The 19,481-nt window shown below is 34.1% G+C and overlaps 1 protein-coding gene across 2 annotated transcripts in view; it reads left to right on the top strand.

Annotated features, from left to right (window-relative positions):
• The first annotated feature begins 669 nt into the window (after positions 1–669).
• Positions 670–19,481, top strand: part of dock (SH2/SH3 adaptor protein dock) — a 53,881-nt gene continuing 35,069 nt past the window's right edge. The window contains exons 1-2 of one of the 2 annotated variants that reach the window (XM_069842422.1): positions 674–1,005; positions 12,906–13,066. In XM_069842422.1, coding sequence (XP_069698523.1) covers positions 12,964–13,066 — 103 coding nt within the window. In that variant the 5' untranslated portion in view covers positions 674–1,005; positions 12,906–12,963. Of the gene's footprint in view, positions 1,006–12,905; positions 13,067–19,481 lie in introns of both variants that reach the window. The other variant, XM_069842423.1, reaches the window with a different exon arrangement.

Here is a 19,481-nt window from a genome sequence, read left to right as displayed (position 1 = left end):
CCGTTTATACATATAATATACAGTACATAGATAGACTATTTAAACTTAATAATTTACAGTACGTTGAGGACCTGTATCAGAATTCTTTATCACAAATAAACTACATATATCACTGAACAAAGAAACTGTGAAATGGAAGCAATTTTATTTTGAATTTGGGATAATTTCATGTCGCCCAGTGTTCGTTTTTTGTCTAGAGAAGGTTAATTTTAGTAACAGATTTAATAACACATTAAACAAAGAATTCGTTATTTGTCATCATTTGATGTTGCGGCAGCTCTCCAACGGACTCACTGTAGACAATAAAATTAGTTGGTCATGGGATCCCAAAATATCACTGGGGAGTGGCCAAAACATCCAATACACCTCTGGAATTCTGGATGCAATGGTTGTTGAAACTCGTATTTTTCCCCCTGACGTTTTGTCTTTCTATTGTTAGAAGGATCAGTGCGTAATAAGTAACAATCCTTTTGTCAAATGGCGGAATTATCCCAATACGATAGATTTGCTTCGTTATTTTACATTGATTATGACTTATACATTCATACACACAATGGATTTTACAAAACCTTAACGTTTTTTTTCATGTTTAATATTTTATTCCAGAAGAAACTTGTTTGGTTTATTGATGAGTTTTGTTCCATCTTATTTTTCGTAATTCAGTGACTATTGACGTGATGAGTACGCTTGTCTCGCTAGTCCTGTTTTAGCGTGTCAGGAATTAATATTAAATTCGCAGTTCATTATTTCGTTTAGTTTATGATACTCTTTTTAATGTACAATTGATATAGGAGATAGAAGATCAATAACTTTCAATTTTTAAATTATCTGTTAAGCGCTTTCATCAAACCGTTTAGTATTGTATATCAAGCCACAGTTCTTGCGAATTTGAGAAGTGTTCCGAGTCCCTAGTTCATGATTCCCCGGTACGGGTGGGAGAGGTTGTTTGGAAGAAAAACGTCTATATCTATGCCTCTCCAGGGAATATGTCAAGCCTGAAAATTGGTAAGAGAATTGGCTGATCAGTTTAATGATAACAGCGGATTATTCACTTTTAATGTATCACTTTTTGAGTTGCAGATATTGGACGGCAAATAGGCCTACATACTTTTAAGTTAATGTTTCTTGAGCAAATTTCCTTGGGCTCTTCTTAAGACTGGATAAGCATAATTAATATTCATTTATAATATGCATTAGCATACGCAAAAACTATTTAGTATACTATTTCCCATATTTCCTATTGTAATTCTGACATATTTAAGAATGTACGTAATAACTACGAGGTAACATAATGTATAGCTGTTGTATCTAGAGGTTATGACAAAGTTTATGTGTAGCCCGTTCCAATCTTCTACCGTTCAGTGTGTGTCCGAAGAAATAAACCTGCATGGATATAGCATGTTATAATGTAAATATATTAAATATTGACTAGTATTTGCTTTGCATGTAGTGGTTATCATGTCTAGGCTACTTTTTCTGAAAGAAATTAGCAGTTTTGACAATATTGAGGTAAGTAAGAATACTTTTGATATATTGAATTGAATTCTCATCCTACATGCTTTTAGTTTGGATTTTTGTTACCTGCACATTACACTGGAATCACCGACCGTCACATAATTTGCTCAAAATATTGAATAATAACGTTATATGTTTATTTTGAAACTTGAACTGTGTGATTAGGTGTTACGGGTGTTCAGTTCAATATGTTGAAGTTTTTTTAGACATATGATAGGCTATATTTATGTATCCATACGGTATGAATTTAGGTTCATAGTGGTTGATAAAATTAATGGTCTTGACTGTTATCAGATGAAGAGCAGCGTTGCTAACAGCATGAAACTCACTATTAGTAGAATAAAATTATGGTTCCGTTGTCCTAAGGAAATTGAATTACCTTATAATGCATGCTTTACATTATGTTTCATTTGATTATGGGTTTGAGTTTTTGTACTGTGTTATATATGTAGAAATATCCAAAGTTTCGAATTGATGTCTACTCTGTCATTAAGAAAGACTGGAAAAGGGGAAACCTATCTTTTGGGTCTTTTATCAAGATATAGTCTCTAGACATGGAATGTATTAAGTCAAAATCACTCGATTATGTTACAAAAAGTTAACTCTACTAGTACACCCAAGCGGTTGTCTCAAGAGCTGTCAGTGTTTAACTTACACTTTATGCAAGTATCAGTGTTCAGTTATAGATTTTCATTGGTATCGTTTTCAGTTGTGGTGGTTATACTTATCACATTTAATGCTGAATAAGTGCCTTTAAATTAAGTTGCTATCATAAGGTAATTTAGGAAAGGGCAATAATGAACCTCTTTATTTAAAGTGCAGGAACATTTGTAGACATTAGGGAAGTTTAGAGTAAATAATTGTGCGTGCTTGCTGTAGGCCAACTGGCTAATGAGTTCTATAGAATTTAAAGACATGCTTTTGTACATACACCTGCCTATTCGTTACATATTATAGGTTGTCAACTCTTTTCGTCTTCTCTTACCTGCTTTTATTCCATTGCCTGTTTCATTCAGTACTGTGAAAAAAAAAAAATAGAAAGTGAAGACTTTTTTTTTGTCTAAGCAAAGTTTCAATGGAGATATAAAAATTGGAAATTTATCCTTTGAAAAGGTAGAAAAATTCAAATACCTTGGGTCAACAATACCTAACAAATATAAATAATACTCGAGAGGAAATTAAACGCAGAATAAATAATTAAGAAAAATACCTGCTGTTATTTTGTTGAGAAACTTCTATCATCCAGTCTGCTTTAAAAAAGAACTGAAAGTTAGAATTTATATACAGACGTGGACAAATTATTAGCAAAATTGAAGATTTTTATTATATATTTTTACAAAATATGATTCTTCAATTTAGACTACAGTTGACATTTTTGTGTATTTCCAAATAATTAGCCAAATTCAAGATTTGTATTGTATATTTTTCAAAATTTAACTCTTCAATTTGGACTACATTTGATATTTTTGCATATTTACAAATTATTAGCAAAACTGAAGGTTTTTATTGTATATTTTTACAAAATTCGATTCTTCAATTTGGACTACAGTTGACATTTTCGATATTTCCAAATTATTAGCAAAACTGAAGATTTTTGTTTTATTTTTTTAGAAAATTTGGCTCTTCAATGCAGTTGACATTTTTGCTAATTTATAAATTATTAGCTAAATTCAAGATTTTTATTATATATTTTTACAAAACTTGACTCTTCAATTTTAACTACAGTTGACATTTTTACATATTTCTGTCTACTGTAATGATGGAAATATGCAAAATTGTCAACTGTAGTTTAAATTGAAAAGCCAAATTTTGTAAACAGAATTATCATAAAAATCGTCAATTTTGTTAATAATTTGTCCACGTCTGTAATAGTCATATTACTAGTTATTCTATATGGTTGTGAAACTTGGACTCTCATTTTGAGAGAGGAACAGAGATTAAGGATGTTCGAGAATAAGGTGCTTAGGAAAATATTTGGGGCTAAGAGGGATGAAGTTACAGGAGAATGGAGAAAGTTACACAATGCAGAACTGCACGCATTGTATTCTTCACCTGACTTAATTAGGAACATTAAATACAGACATTTGAGATGAGCAGGGCATGTAGCATGTATGGATGAATCCAGATATGTATATAGAGTGTTAGTTGGAAGATCTGAGGGTAAAATACCTTTGGGGAGGCTGAGACGTAGATGGGAGGATAATATAAAAATAGATTTGAGGAAGGTGGGATATGATGCTAGGGACTGGATTAATCTTGCTCAGGATAGGGACTGTTTGCAGTGTTATGTGAGGGCAACATTGTACTCCTCGTTTTCTAAAAGCCATTTGTAAGCAAGTAGGCTAACCAAAGTGTCTGTACATTAAGTCCGGAGCAAGAAATTTCATTTTTGTTGGCTTCTGCAAAGTACTAAGTCCTAAGAATATTGATGCAGTATTAGTTGTTTACATAAACTTCGGGTCCTTGTTACCTATATTCACAAAAAATTATTTCTCATAGATTACTTGTTTTTCCATATGGAGATCTTGCAAGTCTCGAAATGAACTGTAGGACCAATTATAAAACCTCTCTGATGATCTTGGAATGTGATCATATCTATCCTAAGAGTGCTGCCGGTGGTTGATAAGATCTTGAACCTCTTCAAAAACAGTAAACCCAGTATTATGCATTGCTTGAGTAATAACGCTTCTTACTTTGTGGTCTGGTATTGCGTAAAGTCTCGCCATGTGGGCAAGAACTGAGGATGTGTGGGAGAGTTTCTATCTCGCTGCCGCAATGACAGCAGCAGTTGTTGTCCATGGTCTTTCCCGGTATGGCACAAACTGCTGCTATGTTACCAGCCATCTTCAAAGCGTCATGCCATTCGCTGCATATTAGATCTTTATTATGAGTTACCTAAATGTTGATCCTAAATTTTTCTTTTTTTTTTTTTTTGTCAAATTGACAAAATTGAATTTTGTTCTGTTTTAAAGGATCTTATTGCCATTCCTGATTTGTAGCATCTAGATTTTGGTCTGAGGAAGAAGCTTAAAGACATTAATGTATGAGAATACTTCTTACATGTTAGTTGAACTTGGAGAAATTATCTGGAGAGAGTTGTGAACATTTCATATGAAAAATTCCATCAGATTTTAAGGAATAGGTATATTTTGAGATTCAAGCCATGCAGTCACCATTTCGAACATCTGCTATAAATAACAGGCAAATACACTTTACTTTTAACCTAGAAAGTGGATTACACTTTGCTGGAAAATGGCTCATTACTACTTGATAGAGTGGCTGTGTGAGAGGCAACAGTGTCACGTATAATGTGTATAAATGCCTGGAAATTGTTATACCTTCTATTTGTCTTACCCTCTTATTGTCATCCACTCTACTGACAAGGGAGCAGTACCTTAGTATACTAGATATCTTTGTCGCTGGTTGGAGAACTAACACGTGTGTTACAGAAAAGGGTATCAGAGATGTTGATATACGAAATTTAAGGTACAGTGGTTAACAGGTAGAGACACTACAGTCATATTCATGAGCACTATGATATTCCTTATACATGTAGTATGAGTGTTGAAGAATAAAACAATCCTTCAAAAGTTTGAACAAGATCTGAAGACTCCCGCCCTGTCTCTAAAACATATCTGACGCAACAGTTAAACAGCAAAGTGTTTGAATATTTTATACAGATGCGTGCACTGGACAATTAAGTTCTGGGGAATGCGGAAACTAACTCGGAATGCGGAAACTAACTCACAAAGTTGGCAAAGCATTTTGCCAAGAATCCATGATGTTGGAGACGAAAATTAAAGACTTTTTCGGTACTGTGGGAACATTTATGGCAATGCACCAGATATGCAATGAGGATGTGCTTAACGCTGACCAGTCGCACTTCGAGAAGAAACTCCATCAGGACGAACCCTTGCTGTGAAAAGGATGAAGCGATCTTTGGTTAACAGGTTCTATTTCTGCAACAATGCATTCTTACATCATAATGTCGGTGATCACAATGGCTGAAACTCTTCTATATATATATATATATATATATATATATATATATATATATATATATATATATCTTTTAGTGTCTGAAAAAAGGAAAAATTTCTTGTGAACATGACTCTTAATCTGCCAAACATCAAATCCTATCCTGCCAAATCAGCAAACATGTCCAAACAAGATCTTAAGGTCTTTTTGAAAGACGTGTTATGGCCAGATCTCACAGGAAGGAAGCATTGCTCCTGTTAGTGGACTCCTGGACAGCGAACTGGGATGTTATCTCTACACCTTTACTGTTCCTGACAGAGTCAACTTCTGGAAGCTGTTGATACCGGCAAAATGTACTGGCCTCGTGCAGCTGGCAGATGTGTTCTTCTTCCGTCCCTTTAAGAATATGGTGAAATTCATAACAGACACTGTAGTGATGACTTCAGACATTAACTTTTGTACAGAGACCACTTTTTCCATTTACAGTCATTTGTTCATTACCAGTTTTTAGCACCTCGATTTCACAACCTTATCCAGTTTGCATTCTTTTGATAACACCTCTTCAATATTGCTTTGAATAGAGTCCCCTTCACGAATGTTGTAGAGACGATTGCAAGGAACTTGCTTTCATGTAATGTATTCACTGTAAGAGCTGCTAGTGTTTGGATCATTGTTTACTTACACACCTGCATATTTTTTGTCTTGTCTAAACAGGTGCAATGTATATGCATAATATTCTATTTGAATTTTTGTACTTTTTATTTCCCATCCATTGCATCTAAAACTTTTTGATTCTACATTCTTTCTTGCGTACATACTTTCGAATGACATCTCAGACATCATGCTCTTCGCAACAACGGTTGCTACCGTTCCCTTGTGAGTCCACACAGAGCAGGAAGCAGAAACTGGCAATACTGCAGCAATATTAAAGTTTTCTCAAATGTCTAAAGTTGCACCAAGCAGTACAATATTAATAGACCACATGTAAGCTTAGAGAAATTATATTCTTTTTGATTTTATTTGTCACATTATACAGAAAGAAGTTTTTTGTGCATGAAATGCATGTGAATGTTTATATTTTAAATTATTGTTTTTCCTGGCGCTTGTACAGCAGAAATCTCCTTGCCAGTTAACAAAAATATTTGTTGACTAAATACAAAGGAGTTAATTTCGAACACATTCATTTGAACTAGAATTTCCTTATCTTCTTGATCTTTGAGCTAATATTGTTTTTTGGATTCCAAAAAATGAACTCTTTGTTTAAATTATTTACTTTCTGCATAATCCATGTAAAATTGTTGTGGTTAACAAGGTCAGAGTTCATCAAATTATAATCTAGGAATGAGAGGGGATTTTTTCCTCAATGTCTACTGGCTTATTGCCATATGCTCACATTTTCAGTGTATTCATTTAAAGGATATTCTAACCTTAAGTATAACAACATATCTTTCTTGTAGACTAAAACTATTCAGATTAGTTTTCCCAGAGTAGTGAAAAGGTATGTAATATGTGGCTTCTGAAAATAGTGTATCAGACTGATATCCTTATATGATAAAACTTGTTAGATACATGAGAAAACTTCTCAGATTGTTTTGTGTGTTTTTATAGTATATGAGGAACAAGTAATTGCTATGATGAATTACTACAGTCAGGTAATGTAATTCTAATATTTGTAAAGACATTGTGTGATTATTTAATGATATACATGAATAAAGTATGGGTTGTAATGAAACAAGTGGGCAGAACTTAAATTATGGAGCTCTCATATGTATAGAAGAAAAAATGGTTATGTCAACTTGGGTCTGAAAATGCTTGGTTTCTTAGTAGGGCTTGCATAGTACATTCCAATATGTTTGTTTCATGAAATGATTATGATGCATTGTTTACATTTCCTTAGATGAACTGTTCAAAATGTCCACCTCCTGCCTGAGTACAGGCTTCAGCTCATTGTCTCATTGAGATCCAAACATGCTCTCAAATTCCTGGTATAGGTCTTAACCATCTGACAGTCTTGCAGAATCTGCTGATGGAGAGTTCCTTCATTATCCACATACACCAGTGATTGTAAATGCCCCCATAGAAAGAAGTGCAATGGATTGAAATCTGGTGAGCGTGGAGGCCAAGCATGTTCGGATCTTGAGATGACGAGCAAAAGCAAAACTTTACAGGAGAGCGTGTTGAAAGTGTAGAGTCCAATGCTATTAGCTGCGGTATCATAATTTCTTCAGCGTTTATTTCTGTTATTTGTTCAGTAAATTTTATAATACACTCAGGGACAAAAAAAACCGGACACTTCTATATTTGCTTGTATTTTGTTGCCAATTATTTCAAAATGAAACAAAACCCATTTAAACAAAATAATGTTCCATTTAGCACCTTATACGACAACATTTGAAAAAAATAAAAATCTCTGATGAGAAAATTTACAAAAAATTACAAAGGGCGTATAACTATGGCATCGTTTGGTCTAACTGTTTTTTCATTTTATGGTGCCTTAAACATTAAAAACTCTTTTTAGTAACGGGTATTACCCCCTCTGGCTTGAATAACTGCATCCATACGTCTTGGCATGCTCTCAATTTGGTTAGCAATGTCTTCTTGAGGAATAAGTTCCCATTCTTCGCCAATTGCTCGCCTCAACTCTTGTAACGATTCTGGTCTCGGTGTCTATTCTTAACACGCCGTCCCAGCATGTCCCACACGTGTTCAATTCGGTTCATGTCTGGACTCCTTGCTGGCCATGGAAGAACATGGATTCCCACTTCTTGGAGATAATCTCCGACCGCATGGACAATATGCGGCCGTGCATTATCATGCATTAAAACAAAATTATCGCCTACAAATTGGCCAAATGGCACAACATGATCAGCCAAACATTCATTTATATACCTATCAGCTGTTAGTCTTCCATTTTCAACAAAAACCAACTCTGTACGAGCATCCGTACACACTCCTGCCCAAACCATCACTCCACCACCTCCATACAGCACATTTTCGGAAATGCAACACTGTGAAAATCGTTCTCCCCTCCTTCTCCAAACTCTTTCACGTCCATCAGGTGAGCACAGATTGAAACGGGACTCATCGGTGAACAGAACACAGCTCCACTGTCCATTTCTCCAATCCCTGTGATCATTTGCAAAACGCAGTCATTCAACTCGATGCATCCTGAGAAGTCTGGGACCAGTTGCAGGTCTACTTGATATCAGTCCACTTTCTTTCAACCTCCTTCTAACTGTTTTGGCTGAAATTGGGCGTCCATGCATGTTAACAAATTGCTGGGCTACACTAGTAGCTGGCAGGTTGCGCTCCCTAAGAACTCTCAGCACCATATATCTGTCTTCATTTGGATTTGTAGCTCTTGGACGACCTGAACCTGGTCTTCTGGGATATTCTAGGGTCTCTCTATACCGTTTTATGGCATCATGGGTTATCATGGGTTGTGCTTCTAGCCGTATTCATAACATTTGCAATGTAACATACACTGCGTCCATTATCGTAAAGGACTACAGCTCGAGCCACATCTTCAGGTCGCATCTTGTTTTAAGACATGTTACAACCCCACTTAAACTCACAAAATGTAAAAATAAAGAAATAACGAATGATAACGATAATGAAGCACAAAATGGTTGAGACAAAATTGTTATAGCTGAGACTACGAAAGCAAAATTGGAATATTTGGTTGTAATGGCTTGTTTATAAAACAAAAAACAATCAACAATGTATACACGTCTCCATAACAACAGATGGCTACCATAATATTGTATGAGAAGATAATATTTTGCAAAATACCAGCAAATATTAAAGTGTCCGGTTTTTTTTGTCCCTGAGTGTATTTTACTGTAGTAGCTTCCTCATATGCGTAAGAAATGAACTCGCACAAATAACAGTTTTTGGTAAAAGTGTGGCTTTGTACTACCTCATTCTTACCCCTTAATTTGTTAAACCTTACACCATTCATACACATAATCATCATATTGACGCAACAGTCTTTCTTATATCACACCAGACTTCACATCTTCTGCCCAAACAAATCTTCTAAAAGCACGCTTTTCAACAATGGTGTATTGAAAAATTTGCATACTGATTTCATCCAAACAACTGAGAGATTAAAGCATGCTTTTCCCAAAGTGATAATTAATTGGCACTGAATTCCCTTCCTAATGGTGCCTAACAGATTAATTGCCTTTATTTTTTTTTCTCTCACCATTAAATAGTGACCACTAGTGTTGAGAATTATATGCACTGAAAACCTTAAAATTTGCATGCACTTAAATGCCGAAATATGCACTTACAAAAATGCACTAAAAGTTGAAGAGTTGGCAAACTTACCATAGAGGATCCCACGAAAAACAAAATACTAGCAATACAATTACTTTAATTTCTTAGTTGTTATTGCTTTATTGGCTATTGCTAATTTAATCAAAACAAATTTGTTACAGACAATTAATTTTCTTTCATCATTATATGAAACTTCGTGACACAACAATCTTTCCCATGTTTTCAAGATCTAAGTTGTTTTTTCTCTCTATAAAAATGAACTTGCACGTAGAAAAAATTCTTTCTACAGCACATGAAGTAAGAGGACAAAGTTCATAATCTGGTAACACTATAGGATTAATAACCACATCACTGTCGTATCATTGAAACACTTTGCTGATTTCCTTCATCTTCTTTAGACAGTCATTCTTTATATTAGCTGATGACGCATTTTCTTCAAAATTTATTCAGAATTCCTTGATTATACTTGGAAAAATAATTGAAATTGAGCAGAAAACACCATTTTTAAATTTGCACAAGGCAAAATGGCAAACCAACTTATTATACATTACAGCACCCTCAGTTGCCCCTTGTCAACTATACTATACACTGGTCTACCCAAAAATACACATCTTAAAGTCGTAAGTACCAATTAACTAGATAAAATGAAAATTATTGCTCACCGCTCAATTGTAATAGTTGTATGTACTCCCCAAGTCAAATTGAGAAGATCTATATAAAGTTTGTCGAGAAAACGTGCTATCAGCTAAAGTAAATAACCATAAACAGATTTGCCACTAGGGGTGAGATTGATCACATTCATTTGCACTAACTTGTTTTTTTATTTTATTGGGGTATTTTACGACGCTGTATCAACACCTAGGTTATTTAGATTCTGAATGATATGAAGATGATAATGCTGGTGAAATGAGTCCGGGGTCCAACACTGAAAGTTACCCAGCATTTGCTTGTATTGGGTTGAGGAAAACCCCGGAAAAAAACCTCAACCAGGTAACTTGTCCCGACCGGGATTCGAACCTGGGCCACCTGGTTTCACAGCCAGACGAGCTGACCGTTACTCCACAGGTGTGGACACTAACTTGTTCTCATGTCTAGTGGTACATAGAGGAGAAATTTTATTTTTAAATTACATGTACTGAAGGCAGAATTGCTTCTTCAATTTTTATTATTCCACATTTAATCAAATAATTTGGCGGGAAAAGTAACATATTGTTGAGCTGCAGAAATTACTTTTTTTCTGAGAAGTTGAAAACTTTCCACCGCACAACTGAAATTTTAAAAAGTAATTTTTTTTTTCTTTATTTTCATCCAGTGCATATGAATCACGATTTAAATTACAAATTTTCAGTGAAAAATTATTTTCTATTTGGAGCTATTAATGTTAATTCTCAGTGGAGTGGGATTGATCAATTTGATTGTTAAATTAATTTTTGGTGAATAAGAAATTTATTAATGAGAATAGTCAGTTATTTATCAGTCCCCTATTATGACGAGTACTGTTATCATAATGAGGATCTGCAAAAGGAAGCCTGGAAGTAGGTCCGGTGAAGGTTACTTATGTCTCAGCCACTATAGGAACTTGCTAAAATGCCTTGGAGTTATAGTATTGATTAGTAGAAATTGATGTGATTACTGGGAGAGCTGTAAGCCCACCGAACCTGCTGTAAATACGTACCTTACTTATATACGAAAAATCGTCGTGTCATATTTCGTTAATATAACAGTGGGTTTCAGTGTCGCCAACATAGTAATAATACTACACATCTAATCAAACCTAACCTAACTTCTCACATAATACTACACACCAAATCAAACTTAACCTAACCTGTCACATAATACACACCTAATCAAACCTAACCTAACCTGTCACACAATACTAGACCCCTGCAGTAACATTCCTCAAGTTTAGTATGATTTCTTTTGCGAATGTTGCCTGCTCTAGTGTATGTGTCAAGAACCATATAGTGGAAGAAGTGGAATGTGATGGTGAACGTCTTTTGTCTTCATTCTTCATAATTACATTTAGTTCGTTAAGCATGTGTTTTATGAATATAGTGCAGTAAAAATTGAAATATGTTGTGGGTGTGATAAAAGTGTTGAAAATTGATTTATAGCATCACATTGGCGGTGATAAAAGTGTGCAATATTCATTCAGTGACCGGTGGATACTCTACCTTGACCATAGGTCCTATGCAAACTACACATAACAGTTACCCTGAAAGATGTTACTGAAAATGGCATGTCATTGAGGAAAGCATCAGAAAAGTATCAAGTATCATATGGTACCCTCAATAATAAATGCCAAATTTACACACAACATAGACATCACGGAAAAGTAGTTCTTGTTAATATGTTTTGTAGGCTAATAATAATATAGTCATGATCAATGTGACCACACACAAAAGGTGAGATTGATGACAGTGCTTTTAATATTTATTTTATGTTGCATTAATGTTAAAGAAAAGCATTTTTTTTTGTAGAGAAAGGAAAGACTGAAATAATGGTAGGTTGAAATAAAAGATTTTCTTAAACCTACAGAAACTATATAAGTATATTGTTTTCAAATTATCAATCTCACCCTAGTTTACAGTATCACATATTTTATCAAAGTCAATGAAACTACAAAACAATTTTCGCTACAAAAAATAAATAAGTAAATAAATAAAAATAAGCATGGAATATTCTCTTAATGGCGAAATATACACAAACGTCTAAAATATGCACGTTTATACACGAACAACCATGAATCAATCATCTTAATTCAACATGAAACATGTAATTACTGAGTTTCATTGAGATGTAATGCAGCTCCAATACAAATATGTGTTTGCATATATTTCTTATCATTAGTGATCACACTTAATTTAGTGAAATAGCTAGATGATTGAAAGGGCACATAATATTTCTGTATTTTTTACAAACTTTAAGACTTTTAGTATGTAGAAAGAATAAGATCAAGTTTAAATATTCATTACTTTATTTTATTATGAAGTTTGGTAGAAATTAACATAATATTTTATGAAGAATGAATCAAGTAAGTATATAAGATTGGAACTAAGTTAAATATGATACGTAGTGGCATTATTTGTGAGTTTCTGCTGTGCTGCATGTTGGTGTTTGTTTGATTGTAGTTTTGATTGTGATGGACCGTGTCAGGTGACTTCTGCTTACTCATAGCGTGCACAGGGTATGGGAGAAATGTTGGATGCAAGATCACTTCGAGACCCAGGAAGTTGGCAATCCAAGAGCAGTATTCGCCCTCCACCCCACCACATGGCAGCTATGAGACATGGTATGAAACATGACTCTGTCTGTGCTCTCTGGAAAACCTTTGATACAAAACTCATTCCAGATCTCGGGTTTGGTATAAAAATGATTCTTTCATCCTACTCTAAAAACGTACTTTGTAAAGGAGCGTTACTAACAATATGTTCTAGTGGTTTATACCGTTCCACTTCCAAATATATGACTTAGCCGACTGAGATCTTTGACATTATCTCTGCTGTGTTCGAAATGTCTTTGTTACAGTAGGCATCTAATGAAAGGTAAAGTAAGAAATAGTCTTTCAGCCTTGCCTCCATGCCCTTGTACATAGTAATAACATTGACAGGTATTTTATTCCTCAACATTGCATGAACATTACACTGTAGCATTGAACAGTTTGCACTTCTCTGAAGTTGTAATTACTTGATTCTTTAATGAGTAAAAATTTTGAAATGCAATAAAACTTTTTTTCTGCTCAATATTGCTGCACTTTTTATGTTCTATATTTAGTCTAACTTCAGAAAATGTTTCAAACAAATTCATATATATTATTATAATTATGTAATATACTGAGTGAGCATATTACCTATGAAACATGAGCATAACGTGGAGTTCAGATGCTCCCGGCCAGCCGGCAACAAGATTTTGTGATTAAACTTGTATGACTATCTCATTTTATAAATATATGGATCAACAATTAGCTCTCTTCTGACAAAGAAAACATTTTACATTTCGTTCAAAAGAACCAGTTGACCTGAAAATGTACAAAAACTTGCCCAAACATGTTCAAACATTTTTAACAAGAGCCAGAACAGGTCACATTGTCACAATTGTACCTACACTTGTCTGTGGTGTAATAATCATGTTGAAGATCTGGAACACATTCTTACATACTGTCCATCCATAAACCACAAAAGAAGTAAATTAAAATCATCAGTACCAGTTGCAGAAGACACAGCTCTGCAGTATATATTGACTACACCCCAACTCTGGCTACTAGCAACAGGCATCTATAATGAACACCGATCAAAACACCCCTCATTTCTCGTGAAAACAAGAACTGAAAAGATTACAGTGAACTATAGTGGACTTTATGTTGTCAGCTGGATACATTAAGAACATTGATTTATCTAACAAAATACTACTTTCTTTATTTTTAATAAGTTATGTATTCACCCATGTCATGAAAGCAGATGCTGGAACTGTTGTTTTTGTTGTTATCTAATGCCGGGCTTTGGCAACGAAGCCATTAGCGTTCTTGCTCTCCAATATTTCTCTGTGGTGGATCCATCAGGTAGAACTTCACAGGTTTGTAGATGATCTTCAGTCATTTCTTCTTCTTTGTTGCATAGAGGGCAATTTGGATTTGTGTAAATTCCTATTTTATTCAAGTGTTTGGCCAAATAATCGTGTTCTGTAAGCAGTCTGAATTTTGCTACTGCAGATTTACGTGGGATTCCTGGAATAATTTCTGTTTTTTTTTTTTATTAATATGCTCCATTTTTTATCTTTGACTTTGGTATATAGTGCTTGGTTTTGCTTGATTTTATATTTATTTTTAATTAGTCTTTTGATGGATGTAAAAGGTAGGCTTGTATTTGTATTCTGAATTAGATTGGATCCTTTTTTGGCAAGAAAGTCAGCAGTTTCATTTCCAACAATTCCGCAATGTGCAGGTATCCATTGCAATTGAATTCTTTTCTGTAGTTTTTGAAGTTGTTGCATCATTTTGTGACATTCTTTAATTTGGATTGACATCATTTTATATGAATTTATTGCATATAATGCTGCTTTAGAATCAGAGAGAATGACAGCATTTTGAAATTTATCTATTCTGTACAGTAGGTGTTGGAGTGAGATATGAATAGCCATTATTTCCGCATCAAAATTTGCTGGAACTCTCTGTCTTCATTTCCCACACATTTCTTGCGTATTAGCATTGTCATGTAGATGGAACCAAGCTTCGTCTGAAAACAGTGACATTAGAATCAATTTCTGCATCATGTGCTTTATTCAAAATCCTTTCACAAAATCTACTTCTAAGTACTGGATCACCTAGTTTAAGTTCTTGGACTACAATAATTTTATGTGGTTTTACCTTCCATAACTTGTAGCCTCACATATGAAGGTGTAGGAAATTCCAGTTTGCTGACAAAGATGCTGAAGAGATTTTTGAGGCAATTTTTTAGTCGATGTTGGCCAGTATCATCCAAAGTTTCTTCTATTTTCTATTTTCTTTTTCATGTTTTAACTTTAACACTTCCCGTTTCACTGAAATTAACCAATCTATGAATCTTAGTAAAATCTGGAACTATGTAGAACGATTTGGAAATTTCTCTTGGAATCTCCTGACAGGATGAGCGGATTCAGTACAGACATATGAACCATAAATGAACAGTCGTTGAAGAATAGAATAATTATTAATTAGGCCTATTATTTTCCATTCCACCTTCCTAACAGACTGTACATAATTGTCAACAAATATGTAAACGCTTGTGTATACAGTCGTCACAAATATGTAAACACAAGTATGTACTGTCCACTCACCTCTCTGTACATCCCATTAGGCAGGGCTTCCCTCAATTCGAAATGTCAGCCAAGGTCAAGCTAACCTTTTGCTGGAGTTCTGTCATGCTCATGTTTCACAGATAATCAGCTCTCTCAGGAGATAATTCTGAAAAACTTCCGAGATCTCTTCAGAGGACAAAGCTGGATATTGAAAAGTATGGCACTATGTAAGGGTATACTATGAATTTAAGAATTTTAAGAAAGATCTATTAATCCATTTCTATTGATTTACAGTATTGCAGTATAAAAGTAATTGTTACGAACATTCAGTTTTAGTGATCTTTTCTTGTGATAATCATAGTTGTGGGTGTGTGCTTCTTAAGTGATCAGTGAGTGCAATGTAACTATTGATAATGGATACATTTTCAATAAAAAAAACTGTCCAAAATAAAACTGCAATGAATGGAAATAGAATGATAAATTGGGTTGTAGTAGTGACAGTGAAACTAATAAATAACTCATGTTGATCACTGCTACAAAGATCAACGAAGGGTGAACAAAGCAGTAAAAGGAAAAAGATAGTTCAAATAGCTTTCAACCATCTTGGTTTAAGAAATTTCTGTGAGTATTATATGAAAAATCAGGTGTTATTTTCTGTTCTGTTCAATGTAAGGAAATTTTTTAGAAATATCAGTTTGTTTTCTCGTAATGTTTTGCAGAGTCCCTGTCTCCCCACTATTTCAAAACAGTTGTTGTCTATGTTTGAAATGATTGAAAAACACTGCTAGAACGTCACTAAGCAGCTCTTGACCTTGTAACAACTGACTTGAGGCTTATGGTAGGCTTTTGACAGAACACTGTACCTTTAGAAAATTCATATGTAGGATAGGATTCGATTATGGAAAGGCAAAGTGTAGGCTTTGTGGAGTAGAAGGGGAGACCATCTAGCATGTAATCCCTAGGCCCAGATGATAAGCTCCAAGAATCCAAGTATGTATCCAATCCTTTATTGGTTACTTGTTAAAAGTTTATTATGTATTGTAATTAGCAATTATTGTATTTATTGCTTCTTGTGCTGACAAAATAACTAAATTAGTGAGTTCTTACACAGGAGTAAAATATTGGCATTATTGAGCTTACATGTGCTTAAATTTTCTTATTCATTTCGTCTAGAAAAATGAAATGTCTTGATGTATGTTACGGAATATAAATGAGAAAAGAAATCGGGAGTAGCAAGTACAAAAAATTCACTGACAGGAATAAACATTTGGGAATCTCATGGAACAAAACTAATTCACAACTTTTGTAAAGAAATTTAAGTGTTGTAAAGTTTTATAACAATATTCTTGAACAATAAATTTACATTGGTGTTAAACTGAGTGTTTCATTTCTAAATGTAATTAAATTAGCTTCCGTACCAAGACACGCCATTTTGTTCACGTGAAGAATCATTATTTTGGAATAAGATAAATCCAACCTTTAACTCATTTTTGTGTAAATGCATCGCACGTAGGAACAGTGTAGTACATTTTTTAAATTCTAAATTAATTACTGTGACATATTGACAGAAAACAATTTCATCATAACCATTGGTTCTCTGTTATCAAACATCCAGCTTTGTATTTGTAAGAAATCTCGGAAGCATAAGACTTTGAAAAGTTTACACGCTATGTATGATATTGTTTTGACTTGTATAGTAGCGTATGAGATTATTTCTTATGTAGCTGAAGATCTTAAGCATATCCATGTTCTGCTATTGTATATACTTTTTGTAGCTATAATTACTTAGATTTCCTGCCTATGTACGAAGAATGTTTGCAGCTTAGACAGTCCAGTTTGTTCATCAGAATGGTGATTGTTTCTGCTTGTCATGTGTTTGCCATTTTTGTTTTGTGTTTATTAGTCTTACTGTTTTTATAGCTCAAATGTTGTGCATCAGTGCTAGCAGAATTGCAGGACAAGAACATTTCAACAAATTAATATATATGTGTCAGTTGTTTGGTACTGGTAATGTCTTGGTTATAATAACATTTAACAATGATGATGACATGATGATGATTTGAAAAAGGAGAGGAGAATTATGTTATGATCTGCTTTCAAAGATTGAGCCTTTTCATCCATTGCGTCCTCACTCTTGGCAGAACTATGAAGATTCGAACAAATAACAGCACACAACCCACTCCTTCCCACAATCATTTTTATTAATTGACAATACCACCAAATTGTTGACATTAAAATTTATGTTAGACGTAATTTTTATATAGTAAAAAAAAAAAAAAAAATCATAGCATACACTTGAAATTATAATGTAAAATTATGTCAGTCCTTTGTATAAACAATATAAATTTAAACAAATTTTATTATACATTAATTAATAGAAAGATATTTAGAAGTGTTATCCTGGCCTTTTTCTGGAGGAACTCAGGGAAACTTGAACCTTTAAAACGAAAAATAAAAAAAAAGGCTTCAAGGATTGCACTCTTCAACTTCCCAGTCTTGCCCAGAACCAGCCTTACATATAAAATGTGTGTATAGACTTTTTTTCTAAGGCCTGCTCTCAATTCAGCTCCGTAAAACACAATAGGCTATATGGCTTGTGCTCATGCTCATGCTCTTTTATTTATACAGGGTGATTCGGGAGGAATAATAAATATTTTAGGGGTAATAATATGGACTATTTTGAGTAAAAAAAGTTCATATAAATATACTCAATTTTTAGTGGATGTGGAGATACGTCTGTTTGGATGTTAGGCATAACAAGCCTTAGAAATGGTATGAAGAAACAACAAATGACTACATATTATTGACTTCGTATAAAGAAATCGTATGTGTCACTCTTTTAAGACCATCTGAGGATAGCACTGTTCATAATGAGTGTAGAGAAAAAGCTGTTTGTAGTTCCCTTGGCTACAAAGATGGGTTTGTTTTTCTAGCATGACGGAGCTCCTGTACATTTTAGCAGTCAGGCGACACATCATCTAATCTAAATCTCACATTCCCCAAAAAATTCATATCTCAGCGACCATGTGAATTGGCCACCAAAGTCCCCAGACTTCACTCCTGTAGATTTTTGTCTAAGGGGATGGTTGTACAAAACAAACAAGGAACGAATTGGTTGCTTACACTATGAATAGTGCGACCCTTATAAAAGAATGAGAAGACGACCTTAGAAGAGCAACACCTTAGAATACTTCGTTCACTTTTTTCAATCCATCATTTTTGCAGTTCTCCAATTTGTTATCTAGCTTGGCACAAATGCTAGTATATCGGAGACAGGACAGCCGAATCCATACTTAAAATTTACTGTAAAATATTTATGAAACCATCAGTATTTTACATCTGTTTTAACTTTCTCGACAGATATGCCATCTTTCACATGGAGATAAGATCCGGCTCATAATTTTCCAAATAAAAATTATGATTATAATTTAATCAAATTTAAGTCTGTTGACAAATATTTTCTTGTGTTGGACCTTCCACAGTGACTTACTGATTCAAAAGTAAAGTTATTAACATTAAATATATGCATACATTCACTCCTAATAGTGTTCTGAACTAAACAAAATAGTAACTTCTGGCAGTCCCTAAAACATTGCAAAGATCAGAATGATTCTCCTACTAACTATAGCTCTTGAATAGAAAACAGGACAAAGTTCTGGACTTGGGATCTTGTTTTGTTTCGCTGAAAATATTTTCTTCAAAAACCAGGCTTAGAGTTAGACTTAGGATATTCTTTTCTACAGGATGAAAAAAGGCTCTGCAAAACACAACATGAGTGAGGCAAAAAGTCAAATTCGGTAATTTAGGACTACGGATGTTTATCAGTTCAGATCTTTAATTATTGTACAGCTGTCAAAAAAAAAAGTGGCCGCACTCGTGAACAGCGAATATTTTCAAAGTCCACTTCGAGTCGCGGCGATGTTACACGATGCATG

This window comes from Periplaneta americana, chromosome 12, assembly GCF_040183065.1.
Source record: "Periplaneta americana isolate PAMFEO1 chromosome 12, P.americana_PAMFEO1_priV1, whole genome shotgun sequence".
NCBI classification, from domain to species: Eukaryota; Metazoa; Arthropoda; class Insecta; order Blattodea; family Blattidae; genus Periplaneta; species Periplaneta americana.
This window is presented reverse-complemented; position numbering and strand designations above follow the sequence as displayed.